Source organism: Pipistrellus hanaki (assembly GCF_964339955.1).
Source record: "Pipistrellus hanaki genome assembly, chromosome: 1".
Lineage (NCBI taxonomy): Eukaryota > Metazoa > Chordata > Mammalia > Chiroptera > Vespertilionidae > Pipistrellus > Pipistrellus hanaki.
The window spans coordinates 98,962,138-98,980,432 of NC_140503.1; the positions used below are offsets into that span (position 1 = coordinate 98,962,138).

The 18,295-nt window shown below is 44.2% G+C and overlaps 1 protein-coding gene and 1 pseudogene across 5 annotated transcripts in view; one reads left to right on the plus strand and one right to left on the minus strand.

Annotated features, from left to right (window-relative positions):
* Positions 1-18,295, minus strand: part of PML (PML nuclear body scaffold) — a 75,464-nt gene that overhangs the window by 17,846 nt on the left and 39,323 nt on the right. The window contains exons 8-9 of one of the 4 annotated variants that reach the window (XM_084905650.1): positions 15,727-15,877; positions 11,952-14,411 (exon numbers count right to left, since the gene is read on the minus strand). The exons of 1 other annotated variant lie outside the window; for it this stretch is intronic. In XM_084905650.1, coding sequence (XP_084761776.1) covers positions 14,404-14,411; positions 15,727-15,877 — 159 coding nt within the window. In that variant the 3' untranslated portion in view covers positions 11,952-14,403. Of the gene's footprint in view, positions 1-11,951; positions 14,417-15,726; positions 15,878-18,295 lie in introns of those variants that run through there. 2 more of the 4 variants (XM_084905648.1, XM_084905652.1) reach the window with 2 other exon arrangements.
* On the plus strand, positions 3,961-6,102 carry LOC311633594 (large ribosomal subunit protein eL8-like; annotated as a pseudogene). The gene has a single exon. The product of its transcript is annotated as a large ribosomal subunit protein eL8-like (transcript).

Consider the following 18,295-nt stretch of genomic DNA (forward strand, 5'->3'; position numbering starts at 1 on the left):
GCCACTCACTCCCACAGTCACAAGTTTTACTATACCTTTGTTCCTTCTGATCTTATAGCTACTTAATATTTTTCCTTAAATTAGACTTTCAAAGAAGCTCACTGTAGAGTCATTCTGAGTAAGTATATTCCAGGAATGATTAAGATTTCAAAAATGTTTCTCCAAGCACCATTTACCTAATGATACAGAAGTATGAGTGGCACTTTAAAGCCCATGCACCACTAGTTCCCATCCAGGAGAGCAGCGGCCACCACACCAGGCCCAGTGGGGCTGCTGCACCCTCTGCTGGTAGAGTTTGGGAGAAGCTCTAGCTCAGTTCCACTTCCCTCTGGGTGGGGTCCACAATGTGCTCTCTGATTTGGTGTTACTACCCTGTTTCCCCAAAAATAAGACAGTGTCTTATATTAATTTTTGCTCCCAAAGATGCGCTAGGTCTTATTTTCAGGGGATGTCTTATTTTTCCATGAAGAAGAATACGGTATACATTTATTGTTAAATGAAAATAAAGGAAAATTATTACCTGTATACGGTACGGCAGTATGGTAGTTGTCAACACAAACCAGACAAACTGTAAATCCTACAGTATCAAGAATTTACTCATTTATTCAATGACAATTATGTCATCATCTTCTGGAACATCATCATAACAATCCAATTCCTGAATTTCCTGGTGAATTTCTTGTGACTCCATTTCTTTCAGAATCAGTGGACCAAATCTCTCATGTTTAGCAATAGCATTCTGAGACAGAGCCTAGAGGGGGCCTTATTTTCAGGGGGGATGCCTTATAATATTTCACTCAGAAGGAAGCCTGTAAGTAGGTCTTATTTTCAGATGATGTCTTATTTTCAGGGAAACACAGTACCTGCCCCCTTTTTGAATAATAGTAATTCGACCTTAAATGACATCTAAGGTCTATGGTCTTGCCCCATCCCCAGCAGTCCATCCTGTTCAGCAAGACATGCTGACATTGAGACATTCTAGGAATGAGCTTTCCTAGAACCATGGGATTCCATTATCCAACTGAAAGGTTGGTCATCAATGCATCCTTTGGATTGATTTATGACCAAAAGGGGGATGTCTGGATGAAAGGGGCCACATGCTAACCTGACAGGCTCAGGGAAGGCTTGCATAGCAGTCTTGCAGACTCAGAGACCTAAAGTAACCACAAAGGATGGTCTGAAATTAAACTTTAACTAAAAGCAGTTATGGTGGGTAGTCACCTCCTACGCCAGTATCTTCACTGACAAGGTCAATATCTACCTTAACTGAGCCTATCTGTCTTTTTGCATCTATGATAATATACCCTTTGAAATGTCTAGGTAACTTGGAACTTCTCTTTTTCCAGACCCGTTGGGGTACAACCTTATGTGCTGGGCACCAGAACAAATACCACAAATTCCTTCATTATCATGTTAATTGTTCCTGCACTCACCTAAGTATGTGTCCATCATTTTAACTTTTTATCTAATCCCAGGGGTCCTTCCCCGTCACCACCATTTTGCTTTCTCCCACCTCTCTGGTCTATCACCAATGAATTTCATTAACCCACCTATGTCCCTCCTTTGATTGCAATGTATAAATACAAATGTAATCCTCCAATTTCTGGAGCATTATCTAAGTTGGTTGAGGTTCTGCTTCCCTGCATATGTTGACAGTTTGGCTGAAATAAACTTACAAAAATTCTTTACAGGTTTCAATGGTTTTTATGTTAACACTGAAAATAAAACTAAAGTGGGGAACATATACCCAGAATTACCAGCTGAGGTTAACTGAGGAGGAGACTTATATCAAGGAAGGACAGAAAACACTTGGAGACTGGAAGGAAGGATGAGATTGCAAGAGGAGCTGAGCCACTTCCAGGGGTGGCAGACTGAGAGTGAGGAGGGAGCTCTTGGCTATAGGAGGGTCGGTTCCTCCAGGAGATAGAGGCCCAGAACCCAGGCTCTGAACCACAGCCTGGAACACCAGAGCCGAGACTGGCAGCCAATGAAACATCCAGTGTGAAAGGAAGCAGAGCTGCTGGCCGCCACAGTCTGGAGCTGGCAGACGAGCTGGTGGTAGAGAAAGCCTGTTTCATTTTCATAAAAAAACAACAACAACAACAACAAAACAGAGCACAGGAGCTTTCATTTGTAGCTACTCACCTGAGGCTTTGTTGCAGGAAGGGCAGAGTGGACTTGAAGTGCCCAAGAAGAGGCTGGGATGGGAAGTATTGCAAGAAGATGTGGAAAAGCAGCAGCCAGAAATCCTGCATGTGGTCATACACCCCCAAACCTAAATGGTCACTTTTCCTGAGAGGAACTAGTTGCTCCTAGTAGCCAGGAGGGCAGGAAAAGAAAAAACCCTCTCTACCTGCTACAGCCTGCCCCACCCTCAGACCTTTCAGAAATAGATTTTTGAGTGATTAAGATTGACAGCTGGCTAGCAGGCAAAGGTGGACAGAGGAGGATCCCAGAGATCCTGGGGAAGTTTGCTGATCCAGCCTTGGGCCCCATGCTGCTAACAAAGCTCTTTAGAGGGCAGGTTGGCTTCTCCTGTGTGTAGCCAAGTCCTATGGAGACAGACACAAACTGAAGATCCCTTGAAGCTTCAAGCAGGTTGCTGAAAGCCAAATGATGACAGTTTCTCATAGTGGTTAACACCCACGCACCTCACGGGAAGCCCAGAATTGGCAGACAGAGCAGTCAGCCAGTCATCAGAAGAGCAGGATGCAAAGGGAGCTTCCATGGGGCTCTACACTCTGCTGAAAGGAACCCACTTCACTTTCAGTTTTGCTTTTCCTCCCCCTTTTTTCTTTCTTCCTTTTACTTTTTAAAAAATTTATCTTCTTTACCAATCTTCTGATTGACTTATTATTTTAGACTCTATTGTTTTGTTCATATATGTAACTTCCCTCTTCCTACTCAAAATGTTTTCTTTTCTTTTTCACCTGGTTTCTCATCTTTTTTCCTTTTCTTATATTGGGTTTATTTGCTTTCTCCTCTATTTTCCTTTTCTTTTCTTCCTCCTTTACTTTAAACTGTTTTCCTCCCCCTATTCCCTAACCCAATATTCTTATGTTATTTCAGCTCTGCAACTACTTATTTCTTTTTTCTCCTCTCCCCCCCGCCTTTTTATGTTTTTTTGTTTTGTTTTGTTTTCTCATATTTTTTTCTTTCTTTCTCTTCTTCTATCATTCCTGCTCTACTTTTTCTTTTCTAATTCTCTCTTCTCTGGTGGTTGCTTTTGTTGGTGCTGTAGAAATCTTGTGCATATTTTTGTATTGTTTCTTTTGTTTTGTGTTTTGCTATTGTATTTTGTTGTTTTAGTCAGCGCCTCCACAACAGCTTGCATGATGTGTGATCAGTTCCAGGGTGAGCCACATAGTCCACCAGCCTGAGAGATTCCATACATGAACAGTACAATAACATTAAAGACTCAACTACAACAGGAGGACACAAATAACTCAAGCAAGGGGCTTTCCTAGAGCACCCCGCTCAGATCTAAGAGACTGCATCACTAGGTTCCATAAAACACCTACTATATAAGACCAACCCACAAAGTCTGGGAGGCATAGCAGTTTGATCTAATACATAAAAACAAATACAAAGGGACAGCAAAAATGGGGAGTCCTCAAATGAAAAAGGATGAATTACTAGAAAAGAACATAAATGAAATGGTGGCAAGCAATTTGTCAGATAAAGAATTCAAAATAATGGTAATAGCCAAAACCGGTTTGGCTCAGTGGATAGAGCGTCGGTCCGCGGACTGAAAGGTCCCAGGTTTGATTGCAGTCAAGGGCATGTACATTGGTTGTGGGCACTTCCCCAGTAGGGGGTGTGCAGGAGGCAGCTGGTTGATGTTTCTCTCTCATCAATGTTTCTAGTTCTCTATCCCTCTCTCCCTTCCTCTTTGTAAAAAAATCAATAAAATATATTTTAAAAAACCATAAAAACAGCTCTCTCCTCCTGTCGCCCAACATGCCGAAGGGGAAGAAGGCCAAGGGGAAGAAGGTGGCTCCAGTCCCTGCTGTCATGAAGAAGCAGGAAGCCAAGAAGGTTGGTCAACCCCCTGTTTGAGAAAAGGCCCAAGAACTTTGGCATTGGACAAGACATCCAGCCCAAAAGGGACATCACCCGTTTCGTCAAGTGGCCCTGCTACATTTGGCTACAGCGGCAAAGGGCTATTCTCTACAAGCGGCTCAAAGTGCTGCCTGCCATTAACCAGTTCACCCAGGCCCTGGACTGCCAAACAGCCACTCAGCTGCTGAAGCTGGCCCACAAGTACAGGCCCGAGACCAAGCAAGAGAATAAGCAGCGGCTGCTGGCCCGCGCTGAGAAAAAAGCTGCCGGCAAAGGGGATGTTCCCACCAAGAGGCCTCCTGTCCTGCGAGCAGAGGTGAACATGATCACCACCTGGTGGAGAACAAGAAGGCGCAGCTGGTGGTGATAGCGCACCACGTGGACCCCATCGAGCTGGTGGTCTTCCTGCCCGCCCAGTGCCAGAAGATGGGGGGCACCTACTGAATCATCAAGGGGAAGGCCAGGCTGGGCCGCCTCGTCCACAGGAAGACCTGCACCACTGTCGCCTTCACACAAGTTAACTCGGAAGACAGGGAGCTCTGGCTAAGCTGGTGGAGGCCATCCGGACCAACTACAACGACAGATACGATGAGATCCGCCGCCATTGGGGAGGCAACGTGCTGGGTCCAAAGTCAGTGGCTCGCATGCCAAGCTGGAGAAGGCCAAGGCTAAGGAGCTGGCCACTAAGCTGGGCTAAGTATGCACTGTTGAGTTTTCTGTACATAAAAGTAACAAAAATTCTCATCAGCCAGCGTCTTGGAAAAACAAAAACAAAAACAAAAACCCAAAACACATAATACACACACAAAATAATGGTAATAAAGGTATTCAAACAACTCAGTGAAAACTACAATCAATTTAATGAGTAATCTAAGGGACTAATATAATGAAAGCTACAACAACATGAAAAGAGAGTTGAAAAAACAAGTAAGAATCAATTGCAAATGAAAATTGACATAGCTGAAATAAAAACACCCTAAAAGGATTCAACAGTAGACTAGAATAAGCTGAGGACTGAATCAGCAAATTAGAAGACAAGATAGAAAAAACACCCATTCAGAGCAGCAAATGTAAATAAAATAAAATAAAATAAAATAAAATAAAAAAATTAAGTAGTAGGAGAGTCTAAGGGAGCTTTGAGACAACATGAAATATAATAACATTCATATCATACAGGCAGCAGAAGCAGAAGAATATGAGAAAGAAATAGAGAACTTGTTTGAAGAAATAATGGCAGAAAATTTCCCTAACCTTGTAAAGGAAAAGGCACTCAAGTTCTGGAAACACAGCGAGTCTCAATTAAGATGAACCCAAGACCTAGGTACATAATAATTAAATTGTCAAACGTTAAAGATAAAGAAAGAATCTGAAAGGCTACAAGAGAGAGACAGAAAGTTACCTACAAGAGAGTTCCCATTAGACTGTCAGCTGATTTCTCAATAGAAACACTACAGGCTAGAAGGGAGTGGCATGAAGTATACAAAGTAATGAAAACCAAGGGACTGAACCCAAGAATACTCTATCCAGCAAGGCTATCATTCAAAATTGGAGGTGAAATAAAAAGCTTCACAGACAAATAACAATTACAACAAAAAAACAACCAAAAAACCCGCACACAACAAAAAACCCAGCACTGCAAGAAATGCTAAAAGGACTGTTGTAAGAAGAAGAAATAGAAAGAAAGAGAAGAACACAGGCATAAAGAAAAAGAATGGCAACAAGTAAGTACCTATCAATAATAACCTTAAATGTAAATGGCTTAAATGCGCCAATCTAAAGATATAGGGTAGCTGAATTATTGTAATAAGAAAACATGATCCATATATATGCTGTCTACAAGAGACACACCTCAAAACTTTCACTATCACTCACACAGTATGATAGTGAAAGTACCACAAAAATATTCTAGGCAAATGGAAATGATATGTACGCATATCTGACCAAATAGACTTAAACATAAAGGCCATAACAGGAGACAATGAAAGTCACTTCATAATACTATAGGGATTGATACAACCAAAAGATATAAATCTGGTAAACATATATGTACCCAATACAGGAGTATCCAAATATTGTATATAATAATAATAATAATAATAATAATAATAAAAAACTTCTGGAGGATTTTAAGGGAGAAATGGACAATAATATAATCACATTTTATAGACAAAAAAAATCAGCAAGGAAACAGTGAGCTTAAACAACAAAACAGATTAGATGTAATTAGTTGACAGCTACAGATATACATTCTTCTCAATTCCACATGGGACATTTTCAAAGTTAGATCATATGTTAGAATACAAATTAACCCTCCACAAATTCAAGAAGATTGAAATTATATCAAGCATCTTCTCAGATCACAGTGGAATGAAATTAGAAATCAACTACAGTAGAAACACCCAAAAACATTTAAACACATGGAGGCTAAATAGCATGCTATTAAACAATGAATGGGTTATCAAAGAGATCTAGGAATAAATAAAAAAAACTTCCTGGAAACAAAGGAAAATGAACATATAACAATGCCAAATCTATGGGACACAGTGAAAGCAGTCCTAAGAGGGAAGTTCATAGCATTACAGGCTTATCTTTAGAAATAAGAAAAAGCTCAAATAAACAATCTAATCCTATAACTTAACCAGAACAACACAACAAGAAAAGCCCAGAGTAAGTAGAAGAAATGACATAATAAAGATCAGAGCAGAAATAAATGACATAGAGACTAAAAAGAAAACACAAAAGACTGATAAAACCAAGAACTGTTTCTTTAAAAAGATAAACAAGATTGATGAACCTTTAGCCATTCATGAAGAAACAGAGAGGACCCAAATAAACAAAACGAGAAATGAAAGAGGTGAAGTAACAACTTACCCCACAGAAATATAAGGATCAGAAAAAAATATTATGAATAACTATATTACAACAACAACCTGGACAAAAGGGACATATTCCTAGAAAAATACAATCAACCGGGAAGAATAAGAAAACCTAAATAGGCTAATAACTACTGAAGAAATTGAAGCATTAATCAAAAAACTCCCAGCAAACAAAAACCCTTGTCTGGACGCCTTCACATGAGAATTTTGCCAAACATTCAAAGAAGAATTAACATCTATCCTCCTCAAACTATTTAAAAAAAAAAAAATTCAAGAGGAAAGAACATTTTTAAGCTTTTTTTACAAGGCTAGTTTTAACCTAATTGCAAATAAGACACTATAAAGAAAGTTACAGGCCAATATCCCTGATAAACATAGATGCTAAAATCCTCAACAAAATTCTAGCAAATCAGATTAAAAAGATCATACACCATGATCAAATGGGATTTATTCTGGGGATGCAAGGCTGGTACAATATTCCCAAAACAATAACTGTGATACATCATATAAACCGATTGGAAGACAAAAATCACATGGTCATGTCAATTGATGCAGAAAAAGTATTCAGTAAAATCCAACACTGTCTTTGATAAAAAAAAAAAAAAAAAAAAAAAGGCTCAGCAAAGTGGCAATAGAGGGATCATACCTCAGTATAATAAAGGCCATATATAACTAACCTACAGCCAACATCATACTCAATGGGCAAAAACTAAAACCATTTTCCCTAAAAAGAAAAACAAGACAGGATGTCTGCTTTCACTACTTCTACTCAACATAGCACTGGAAGTCCTAGCCATAATGATCAGGCAAGAAGAAATAAAAGGCATCCAAATTGGAAAGGAAAAAGTAAAACTGTCATTATTCGCAAATGACATAATACTGTACATAGAAAATTCTAAAGACTCCACCAAAAAACTACTGGATTTAATAAATGAATATGGCAACATAGCAGGATACTAAATTAACACCCAGAAATAGATGGCATTTTTATAGACCAATAACTAACTCTCAAAAAAAGAAACTAAAGATGCTTAAGTATAAACTTAACCAAGGAGGAAAACTACAAGACATTGACAAAAGAGATAGAGGAAGATATAAACTAGTAGAAGACTATACCATGTTCATGGATTAGACGAATAAACATCATTAAAACATTCATACTATTCAAAGCAATCTATAGATTCAATGCTATACCTACAAAAATACCAAAGGCATATTTCATGGATCTAGAATAAACATTCCAAAAATTTATATGGAACCAAAAAAGATCCCAAATAGCTTAAGCAATTTTGATAAAAAAAAAAAAAAAAAAAAAAGAGAGAGAGAGAGAGAGAGAGACAAAGTTGGAGGAATCACAATACCAGATATCAAGTTACACTACAAAACCACTGTACTCAAAACAACCTAGTACTGGCACAAGAACAGGCATATAGACCAATAGAATTATAAAGAGAACCAAGAAATTGACCCAAGCCATTATGCTCAATTAATATTTGAAAAAGGAGGCAAAAGCATACAATGGAGTAACGACAGTCTCTTCAATAAATGATATTTGGAAAATTGGACAGATACATAAAAAAAGAAAAGAAAAAAAGAAACCAGATCATTAATTTACACCATAAAAAGAATAAAGTAAAAATGAATAAAAGACTTAAATCTAAGTTGTGAAACCGTAAGGTGCAACACCACAGAGATCTGCCCAGCTGGTGTGGCTCAGTGCTTGAACATTAACCTATGAACTAGGGGTTCAATTCCTGGTCAGGGCACAATCCCAGGTTGCAGGACCAATCCCCAGGAGGTGTGCAGGAGGCAGCCAATCAATGATTATCTCTCATCAATGATGTTCTCTCTCTCTCTCCCTTCCTTTCTGAAATCATTGAAAATATATTTTTTTAAAAAGAAATCTCAGACACCTCTCATAGCAATATGTTTACTGATATATCTCCTAAGGCAGTGGTCGGCAAACTCATTAGTCAACGGAGCCAAATATCAACAGTACAATGATTGAAATTTCTTTTGAGAGCTAACATTTAAAATATATATATTTTATTGATTTTTTGCAGAGAGGAAGAAAGAGGGATAGAGAACTAGAATCATCAGTGAGAGAGAACCATCGATCAGCTGCTTCCTACACACCCCCTACTGGTGTGCAGGAACTTGGTGATGTGCCAGCAACCAAGGTACATGCCCTTGACTGGAATCGAACCCAGGACCCTTTAGTCTTCAGGCTGATGTTCTATCCATGGAACCAAACCGGTTTTGGCGAGAGCCAAAAATTTTAAACTTAAACTTCTTCTAATGCCACTTCTTCAAAACAGACTCGCCCAGACCGTGGTATTTTGTGGAAGAGCCACACTCAAGGGACCAAAGAGCCGCATGTAGCTCACAAGCCTCAGTTTGCAGACCATGGTCCTAAGGCAAAAAAAACTAGAGCGGAAATAAATGGACTGCATCAAAATAATAAGCTTTTGTGCAGCAAAAGAAATCATCTACAAAATAAGAAGAGAGCCCACTGCATGAGAACATATTTGCCAATGATGCATCTGATGAGGGGTTAATTTTAACAAAAGGAAGACAAACAATCCAATTTAAGAATGGGCAAAGGACCTAAACAGACACTTCTCCAAAGTGGACATAGGGAAGAACAAGAGACATATGAAAAATCCTCAGAGTCACTGATCATCTGAGGGATGCAAATTAAAATGTCAATGAGGTATCATTTCACACCTGTCAGAATGGTTATCATCAACAATCAACAAACAAGTGTTGGTGAGGATGTGGAGAAAAAGGAAACCTTGTGTACTGCTGGTGGGAATGCAGACTGGCTGCACCAGAATGCATTCCCACCAGCAGTGCACAAGTATGGAGTTTCCTCAAATAGTATGGAGTTTCCTCAAAAAATTAAAAATGGAACTCCCATTTGACCCAGTGATCCCACATCTAGGACTAAATCCCAAGAAACTAGAAACACCAATCAGAAAGAATGTATGCACCCCTATGTTCATAGCAGCACAATTTATAATAGCTAAGATCTGTTAATAGCCCAAGAGCCCATTAGAAGATGAGTGGATAAAAAGCTGTGGTACATTTACACCATGGAATACTGTGCAGCTGTAAAAAAAGAAGGATCTTTTACCTTTGAGACAGCATGGAGGGATCTAGAGAGTATCATGCTAAGTGAAATAAGCCAGTCAGAGAAACAGATATCACATGATCTCACTCATATGTGGATTCTAATGAACAAAATAAACTGATGAACAAAATAGATCCAGAGACATAGATCAATGGAACAGACTGATGAATTTCAGAGGTAAAGAGGCAGGTGAAGAGATATTAACCATGAAGTTATGATACACAGACAATAGTGTGGTAAAGGCTGGGGGAGGTATGTGTCGGATGAAGGGGGTCAATGAGAAAAAAAGATGGGGACATTTATAATACTTTCAACAATAATGGTAAATTAAAAAAAAAAAAAAGGTGAGAAAGGATCCTCTTACTCTAGGTGTGGGGTTGGGGGACTTGGGATGGGATAGAAATAAGTCTAAAGTCAGAGGAGGCAGGAGCAGGACAGGGCCTGGGCCTGCTGGGAGGTTTGGGGTTCAGGATACCTCAGAGGTATAGAGAATTGTCAGGGTTGGGACCAGGGGTCAGAGTGAGTCTAGGGTAGGAATAACAATGGGAGTGAGGCAGGCCCATGCTGGATGAGGGGAGGGGTATGGCAGGAGCACAACAGGGCTAAGAATCAGATAGCAGCTAGATGTTATGCAGGTAGGAGAGCAAGGCTGATACCTCATAAAGCAAAATTTTAAGCAAACTTTCTTGGATGTAAATGAGCCCTTGGGCCTCAGGAGGCAGCACTGGAGCAGTGCTGAGCTGTCACAGGAAGTCTGCTTTCAGCTTCAGGTCTGTGTGGCTGACTTCTCCCATCTGGGTGTACCGGGACACAGAGACAGCTACTGTTTAGCACTTCAAGGTGGACTCCCCTGCTCTCCTTCATAGCTCCCTCAGACCCAGGGTCTGACAGACAACTCTTATTCTTCATCCCTCTGAAGACACGCCCATGTACTTTTTCTTGCTGAGCTCTAATATCTGTTTATTTTTCTAACTTATAAAGTAATACTGTCATCTAAGTTGTCTGTAAAATAAGATCTTACATTTGGTGATTCTCCACATATTAAAGAGCTATTTTCACAAACATTTTCTCACTGATTCACATAACATCCTATCAGGTAATAATGACCTCTACCCTATTTTAGAGTCAATGCTTGATGTACCAGACCAGTCATAGGCTACTAGGATTGAAACTCAGTCTTCTAACCTCAAGCCCCATATAGCTGACATAGATAAACCAGACAGAGAATTCAAAACTGAAGCACCAGTGACATGTTTGTGCTTGTTCTTAGAGACTAAAAACTTCAGGACTGGAATCTGAGTACCTGGGACAGGGAGATAGGGTTAAGGGTGGTGACAGTGACCAAATCTCATTACTTGACTGCTAGCCCAGGCCAGGGGAGGGCTACCAGTTACACTGCCTGTGCCACGGTAATCCCTATAAGTACTAATCTGACACCCAAGAAAGCAAAGCATTAGTCACACATTGCTGATATCCTAGGTCTCCCCTATCTGCCAAAGGTTTTATCACCTGCGGGCCTGCACAGACAGGGGACAAGATTACCCAGCAGGAGATAGAGGTGAAGTTTCAACAGACCTTGGTGTCTGGCTCCTGACTTCCTCTAGGGGTAATCCTTAAAGCTTAGTGCTTCATTCCCTCCACATGGCTCTCCCCTTTGGAGATAATCATGGGCAGGTCCATGCTTATTTCCTCACTTGGAATAGGAGGTTGACATCTGTGAGGCCCTTAGCAGTGAGTATCGTGGGGCTTTCTGCTCTGCTAAGTCCTGAAAGGTCCCTACAAAGAACAGTTCCCTGAGGCCTGGAAGCACCCCCTTCACCAGGCAGGATACTGCTCAGTGACTTTAGGGTGGGCAGCATGAGGCTTTGAAGATTCAAGTCTTTATTAAAGGCTGTGAAAGTGGAGAGGGCAGACCAGACTTTATTATAAATGCTGTGACAAAATGCATCTGAAGGCAGCAGGCATTGTGGAGCTGGGCTTGTGCTAGGATAGTTTAGCACTGCCCAAGCCAGGCCCAGGCTGTCTTGTGGCTGAAAAGATGATGGCATCACAGCCCATCCAGGGCCCCAGGCCCCTCCTCCCCACTTCCATCAGTCTGTTCCTGCCAAGCTTCAGAGGCAGCATCTACTTTAAATGCATGAGTTCACCGTTAGAACCAGTGCTCTTGCTGTTGTAGCAAGATTCTCTGTAATCCCTTAATGGGTTTTCAGGGCACCCACAAGATGGAGCTGAGGAATGCGCACCCGGACTTCATATTTGTGAAAGCTGAGCCCATAGAAGCTGGGAGTCTGGGCTGCATCCAGTAGCAAAAATCGAGGAACATGGATGGGAAGGGGAGGGGACACTGGTTCTCCCCATCAGAAGGGATGGATGGCTCTGACCTGCTAGTGTGCTGCTGCTTTCTGTTGTGCCCTTAGGCTGGGAACTTTAGCTTAGGGTTGGGGGCTAGGGTTCAAGAATGAAACCATCTGTCTACCACCTAGTGGCATGCTGCCCATTCTTAAAATCCCAGAATGGCAGGATTGAATGGGACTTGGACCAACCAGGCCAACCAGCCATTTTATAGGTGGAGACAAGGGGACTCAGGAAGGGGCCTTATCCTAGGTCAGGACTTTCTCTGTTGCTCCACACTGCTTCTCCTTTGAAGTGCAGTCTACAAAGCAATGGTCCTGAAACTCAGCAGGCATCTTTAGCAACACCTGGACAGCCTGCTAAACTATACAGCTTGCTGGGTGCCTGGAACTCCCATAGCTTGTCCAGTCCAATTCCAGAGGTCTGGGGAAGAGGCTATCAGGGGGAATCAGGTGTGGGCCTCTGGCAGCAGCACTGGGTCAGAGGACATTCCTTGGCAAGGCTGAGGCAGGCAGTGCAGAACTGGCCAAGGACCATGCTGAGAGGGGTCAGTAGCCTGAGGACCAAATGGGCAAAGTCTGGACTAAGGAGTGTTTGTGTGGCCAAGAGGAAGGAAGCAAGTGTGGCGGGAAGTGAAGACAGGCATGGCATAGCAGCTTCTGTCTCTGCAGATATAAGGGAAGTGGACAGAGAGCCGGCCTGCAGGCAGGCAGAGGCTGAGAGAACCCAAGCTCATGAGGGGCAGTTTAGTTTGAAAGGCACTTTGAGTACCTGTGGGGCCAATGATGTTGCAGATGGTGTCCATGGGAGCTGTTGGTGGGTCCCCTGGGAAGTGGCTGGGAGTCAGGGAGGAGCTATAGGGACAGAAAGTGGCAGACTGGGCGGCTGGAGGCCACTTAGCCAATGGCATGCTTTCTTTACTCAGGACCTCCCTGGGTCTGGCTCCTGCAAGGGAGGGGCCAACAGCCTGGTGAGTTAACTCACTGGTGCATTAGAGATCTGGTAGTTCCAGTGGGTGGCTGCTTGGCCTTGAAACTTTCTCTGTGGGATTTTTAGAGAAGGGGAATTTGGTCCCAGAGAACAAGACCTAATTCTGGACCAAATGTCAGCTGAGTATTAGGGACCAGGTTCTGGGAATGCTGTGATGGGGAGAGCCTGGCTGAAGGACAACATCCCTCTGTTCCCAGAGGTTCCAAGTCAGTCATCCTCTCATCTCAGCTGTTCTGGGAAGCCCTTTGGGCCAACCTGTGGCTAGCAAGAGGGGTAGAGATGCCCTCTCCCACTGCCAAGGCTGGCCCTTCCATCAGGCTTTTGAAGTAGGTACTCATAGCTTGCAAGTTGAAAGCAGCCTGTGCAGGGGGCGATGAGGTGGCCTGTAGATACCGGCTGTACTTCTTCAAGCCCCCCTGTGGGTCTCGACAGTGTGCAGTTAGCAGCTCCGTGAAGCTCACATTGTGGAGGGCCAGGAGGCGGGCCTCGGCCCAGGGCAGGACGGCTGCCTGCACCAGGGGCTGCAGGGATCCGAAGCACTGCAGGTTGCTGAAGGGGTAGAAATGCTGGGCCAGCTGGGGGCCCGGGGAGACCTCAAGGAGGCGGCACAGGTCACGCATGGTCAGCACAGTGGCCAGCGCACTGTGTTCACTCATGTTTCTCGCCAGGTAGGTCTTGGCCAAACTCTTCAGTTTGAAGCTGCTGGCCTGGGGCACTCGCTCCTGGATGAGGGGCAGAGTGGCCAGGAAGCCGGAGATGGCCTCCTGGAACTCCCATAGCTTGTCCATGTCCTCCAGGGCCCGGAAGAAGTTGGGGAGGTTGGGCCCCCACAGCTTATAGCAGGCAAGGATGGGACGGCACATGGAGCTCAGGAAGCGGAGGAAGTGCTGTAGCCCCACCTCCAGGGAGACAGCCTTGGAGTAGACGCTGAAGGCCTCTTGTTGGATGAGCACTCGGAATTTGCTCTCCTGGTTCACGGCTGCCAGCTGCCTAATCTTCTGGGCTGGGCAGGAGAGAAGGGCAGGATGAGGGCCTAGGGACATGGGAGGCACTGGGAGGGATTGGGGGACCTACAGGGTTGCTGACCCATTATCCAGACACCCCACCTTGGGGTCTGCTGTCAGGAACCAAACATCAGCCTCCAAACAGTTGCAACTCTGCCCCAGGCTCTGAAGATTCAAGTCTTCTCTAATGGTTATTAGAGAACCCACTTTCATTGTCAATCTTGAGGTCACATTGAGGCAGGCAGAGGCTGGGAGAACCCCTGGGAGAACCCAAGGGGAAGCTGCTGACTACACACTACAGATATGAGGGAAGTGGATAGAGAGCAGTTTTCAGGCAGGTAGAGGCTGGGAGGAGGTCTGCTGCCCTCAAATGCCTTGTTCACTGGCTGCGAGTCTAGCTCCCCCATCCCCTGCTGCGTGCCTCGGAGTTCACCAAACCCTTTAGACCCAGGTCCCTCACGTTTCTCTTCTGTCAGCCTTACTCCACTACCCTGAGACCCCTCACAGTTTATACCTAGCTCTCTACTTCCTACCCTTGGTCTCCAGTCCCATCAATCACTTAGCTAAGGCTCCCAGCTAGTTGGAGCCCTGAGACATACAACATACCTGCCCAATCTACTGCACTCAGAGTGTGGCCCAGGCCACTTGTGAGGTCTGTGAGTGAATTCCCTATCCTGTGGGAACACCTTCCCAGCTGCTTCTGGCTGGCTGAGCTAGCCCTAGGTTGAGACTGTGCCATAAGGCAGGGCCTCAGCAAATTCTATAGGAATTGAGGAGCTTCTGGGAGAGAGGTCATATCTCTCTATGATCTCAGTTCTGTTGGCCTCTCCATGCAGCGCTCCCCCCCCCCCCCCCCGCCCCCCCAGTGGACTGGGTCTTATACCTAGAAATGTGCAATCACACAGTCCCATGCCTGGCTTGAATTGCTGGTCTCATAGCAGTGATTTTTTTTTTTTTTTTTTTTTTTTTTTTTTTTTTTTTTTTTTACAAACACTGGATTTCTGTTTAAAAGTGTCTTCCCAAGGCTCTCTATGGAAGAGAAGCACTCCTCAGAGTTGTGAACTCCTGGAGGCGCTTGCCTCACACTTTAAGGCACTGGTCAGGGCAGCTGTCCTTATTCAACCAACAGAGTGGGGCACCTGGGAGTCCCAGGGGAGATGCAGTGCGCACTTGCTCCTCCCTCTCTGGCTGTGGTCACTGACCAGAGCTCAGGGCTCTCCTGGACCCTGCAGATAGCTCTGCCTGTACTTATCTTGGGGACCTAGAGACTAAGTTAGAAAGGGGTGGGAATGGTCATTAGAGAACCCACTTTCATTGTCAATCTTGAGGTCAAAGAAAACCAGGGGCCTGACTTCTGATTGGAGGTCTGTGAGGCTCTCATCCAGGACCCTGAGGGAGTTGGGGCCCTCCAGCTGAAGGTCACTGGACTCGCTGCTGCTGTCATCCAGCTCTCGGAAAGACTGTAACACAGAAAAACCAACAGGTCAGGGGTCCGGAGGGTGAGAGGAAGCATATTGGTCATGGGAGCATGTTCTGGTAAACAGGTATGTGTAGTCACATGTGTGTGAACATGAGCAAGTTGGCACGGCCTAAGCATCTGCATGCACATGACCAAGGGCATGTTATTGGGAAAGGTAAGGTGTATGTCTAGGTGAGTACATATGCATGGAAATGTGTGTGCGTGATAGGACACAGATACACATGTGCACTTGTGCAAAGCTGTGTTTTAGCCAGTGTACATTAATGAGGGGTAAGAAGATGAGATCATGTTGGCAAGTGTATGTATATCTGGATATGCATAGGGAGGTGTGAATTTATGAACCTGTATTAACACAAGTGTGTGTGGGGTGTGGAGGCTTGGGAGTGGGGCTAGTGCTCTCTAGGTACAGCTCGAGGTGCCTGTACCTCACTTGATCTTTGAGAAGACTCAGAAGAAACACAAACTGGGGACAGGAGGAAAGAGTCTCATCTTGAATCCCAGATGTTTTTCTGGAAGGGGCCAGGAGCCTGGCTTTTCTTGTTCCAAAAGCCCACTGAGGTATCAGTGTCCTATGCAAAGGGGAGGGGAGGACTACTTAGCTTCTGGGACACACACCTAGGTGGACACACAGAGCCCAACACTGAGAGCAGTTGATGCTGCCAGACAGCAACCAGGAGCTAGCTTCTCAGGGAAGCCTGAGGCTCCTCTGGGGTGAGCACAGATTGGAAGGGGCGAGAACAGTTTGGAAGGTCTCTGGTGTAGGGGAAGGGCTCCAGCTTCCAAGGGGCTGTGGCTACAGAGGGAGAAGTATTCTCTCACATGTAGAGTTAATTGCTCATTATCTGCACAGTTGCCAAACCCAGATGTTGTCTTTGGTGGCCTACTCAGAACCTCCTGTGAATACCACCTATGGAGATCAGCCAGAGACAAGGAGGGAAGGGCATGGCAAGTGTCCGGGGCTGGCTGCGGGAACTGCTGGAACCCAGGTCAGAGCAGGCCTTGGTCTTTCCTTCTATGGACTGCCTCTGGCTGGTTGATAGAGTTGGCTTTACTTGGGACTATATGAGGCCTCCATGAACCCTGGCTGACTAATGAGAGACAATTAGCACATTCTCATAGGCCCTTCTACTCTCCAGGTGAAACATTTAATGAATAAAAATTGAACCAAAAGCTAAGTCATTATTAACCACAGCTAACATGTGCTGGATATTCCTAGGAGTGGCTGATTTTTACTTTTGTTTGTGTTTCATAGCCCTATCCCAGGCTCATCACCAAATTCTTCCATCAGTGATAGAAATATTCAATAGTAATCCATCCAGAGCTGGTTTTACTTAGAGAAGCCTGCGTTCCTGGCTTTTAGACAGAAGGCGCTAATAAGAGACTTTGTCAAATGCCTTGCATATCAGTATCCTTGAATCTGCCACATGTCCAAGGGTAATTTTACATAACTGGCTCTGACTCTGTCTCACTGTCCTGGCCTCCTCCCTCCCTGGTAAGGGGTCCTACAGAATCTTCCTTGAAGTTGATAGCTGGTGGAGAGCTGAACTCCCCTTGCTGTGTCCTTGCCTTAGCCTCAGCTCTCTTATGAACAGCTGAAGATCCATTCCCTTGGCTGAATCCTCTCTGCCACCCACTAACATAATACACTAGGCTTTCTCTTCTACCTTCTTTTGGCTCCAAACATGCAGTGGCCCTGAGGATTTCCACCTGCCTCCTTCCTTCTGCAGTGTCTCTTCATACCTTAGAACCAGAATATTTCTTTAGGATATTCTCTTTCAAATTAAGCTCCCTGGAGAGCAGCACAACTCCATCTTTGGGCCTGCTCCCCCATCTTTATAGGGGGGGTCATTTATGATGGCCATCAGAACCTCAATTTTAGAGCCTGCCATTGTCCTGGGTCATTTCTTTTACAGTCATGGAACTGTCCTGTCTGAATTTACAGAAAACCTTGCAGGCTGCCCTAATGAAAGGGCACCACCTCCTTTCTGCTGAGCTTGTCAATTAAGGAAAGCTGGATCTCCCAGCCCCAACGCCTTTTGCTCCCAGATTCCTCTTGCCCTTGGGGACTTATATAAAATATGGCTTCTCAGAGGGGCTGGTCTCATGGGAACACCTTCCACTGAACTCTAGCCATCTGTAAATTCAATTCCCTCACCCTGGGAAGTACCGGTACATTTAAAAAAGACTTTTCTAAAGAGCTATAGGCATATGGATGACCAGACACAAAACACCTTTCTTCCTCTGCTCCCTAAGGAAAACCCTCATGTTCCACCCCCCACACCTCAACCTATTCCACAATCAGCATAACTGAGTGGGTTGGGTAGCAGAAAGGGACAGTGTGTAAAAACAGAACCCAAGAAGCCAGGAAAGAATCTTTCCTTGGTAAAAGTTGAGGTTA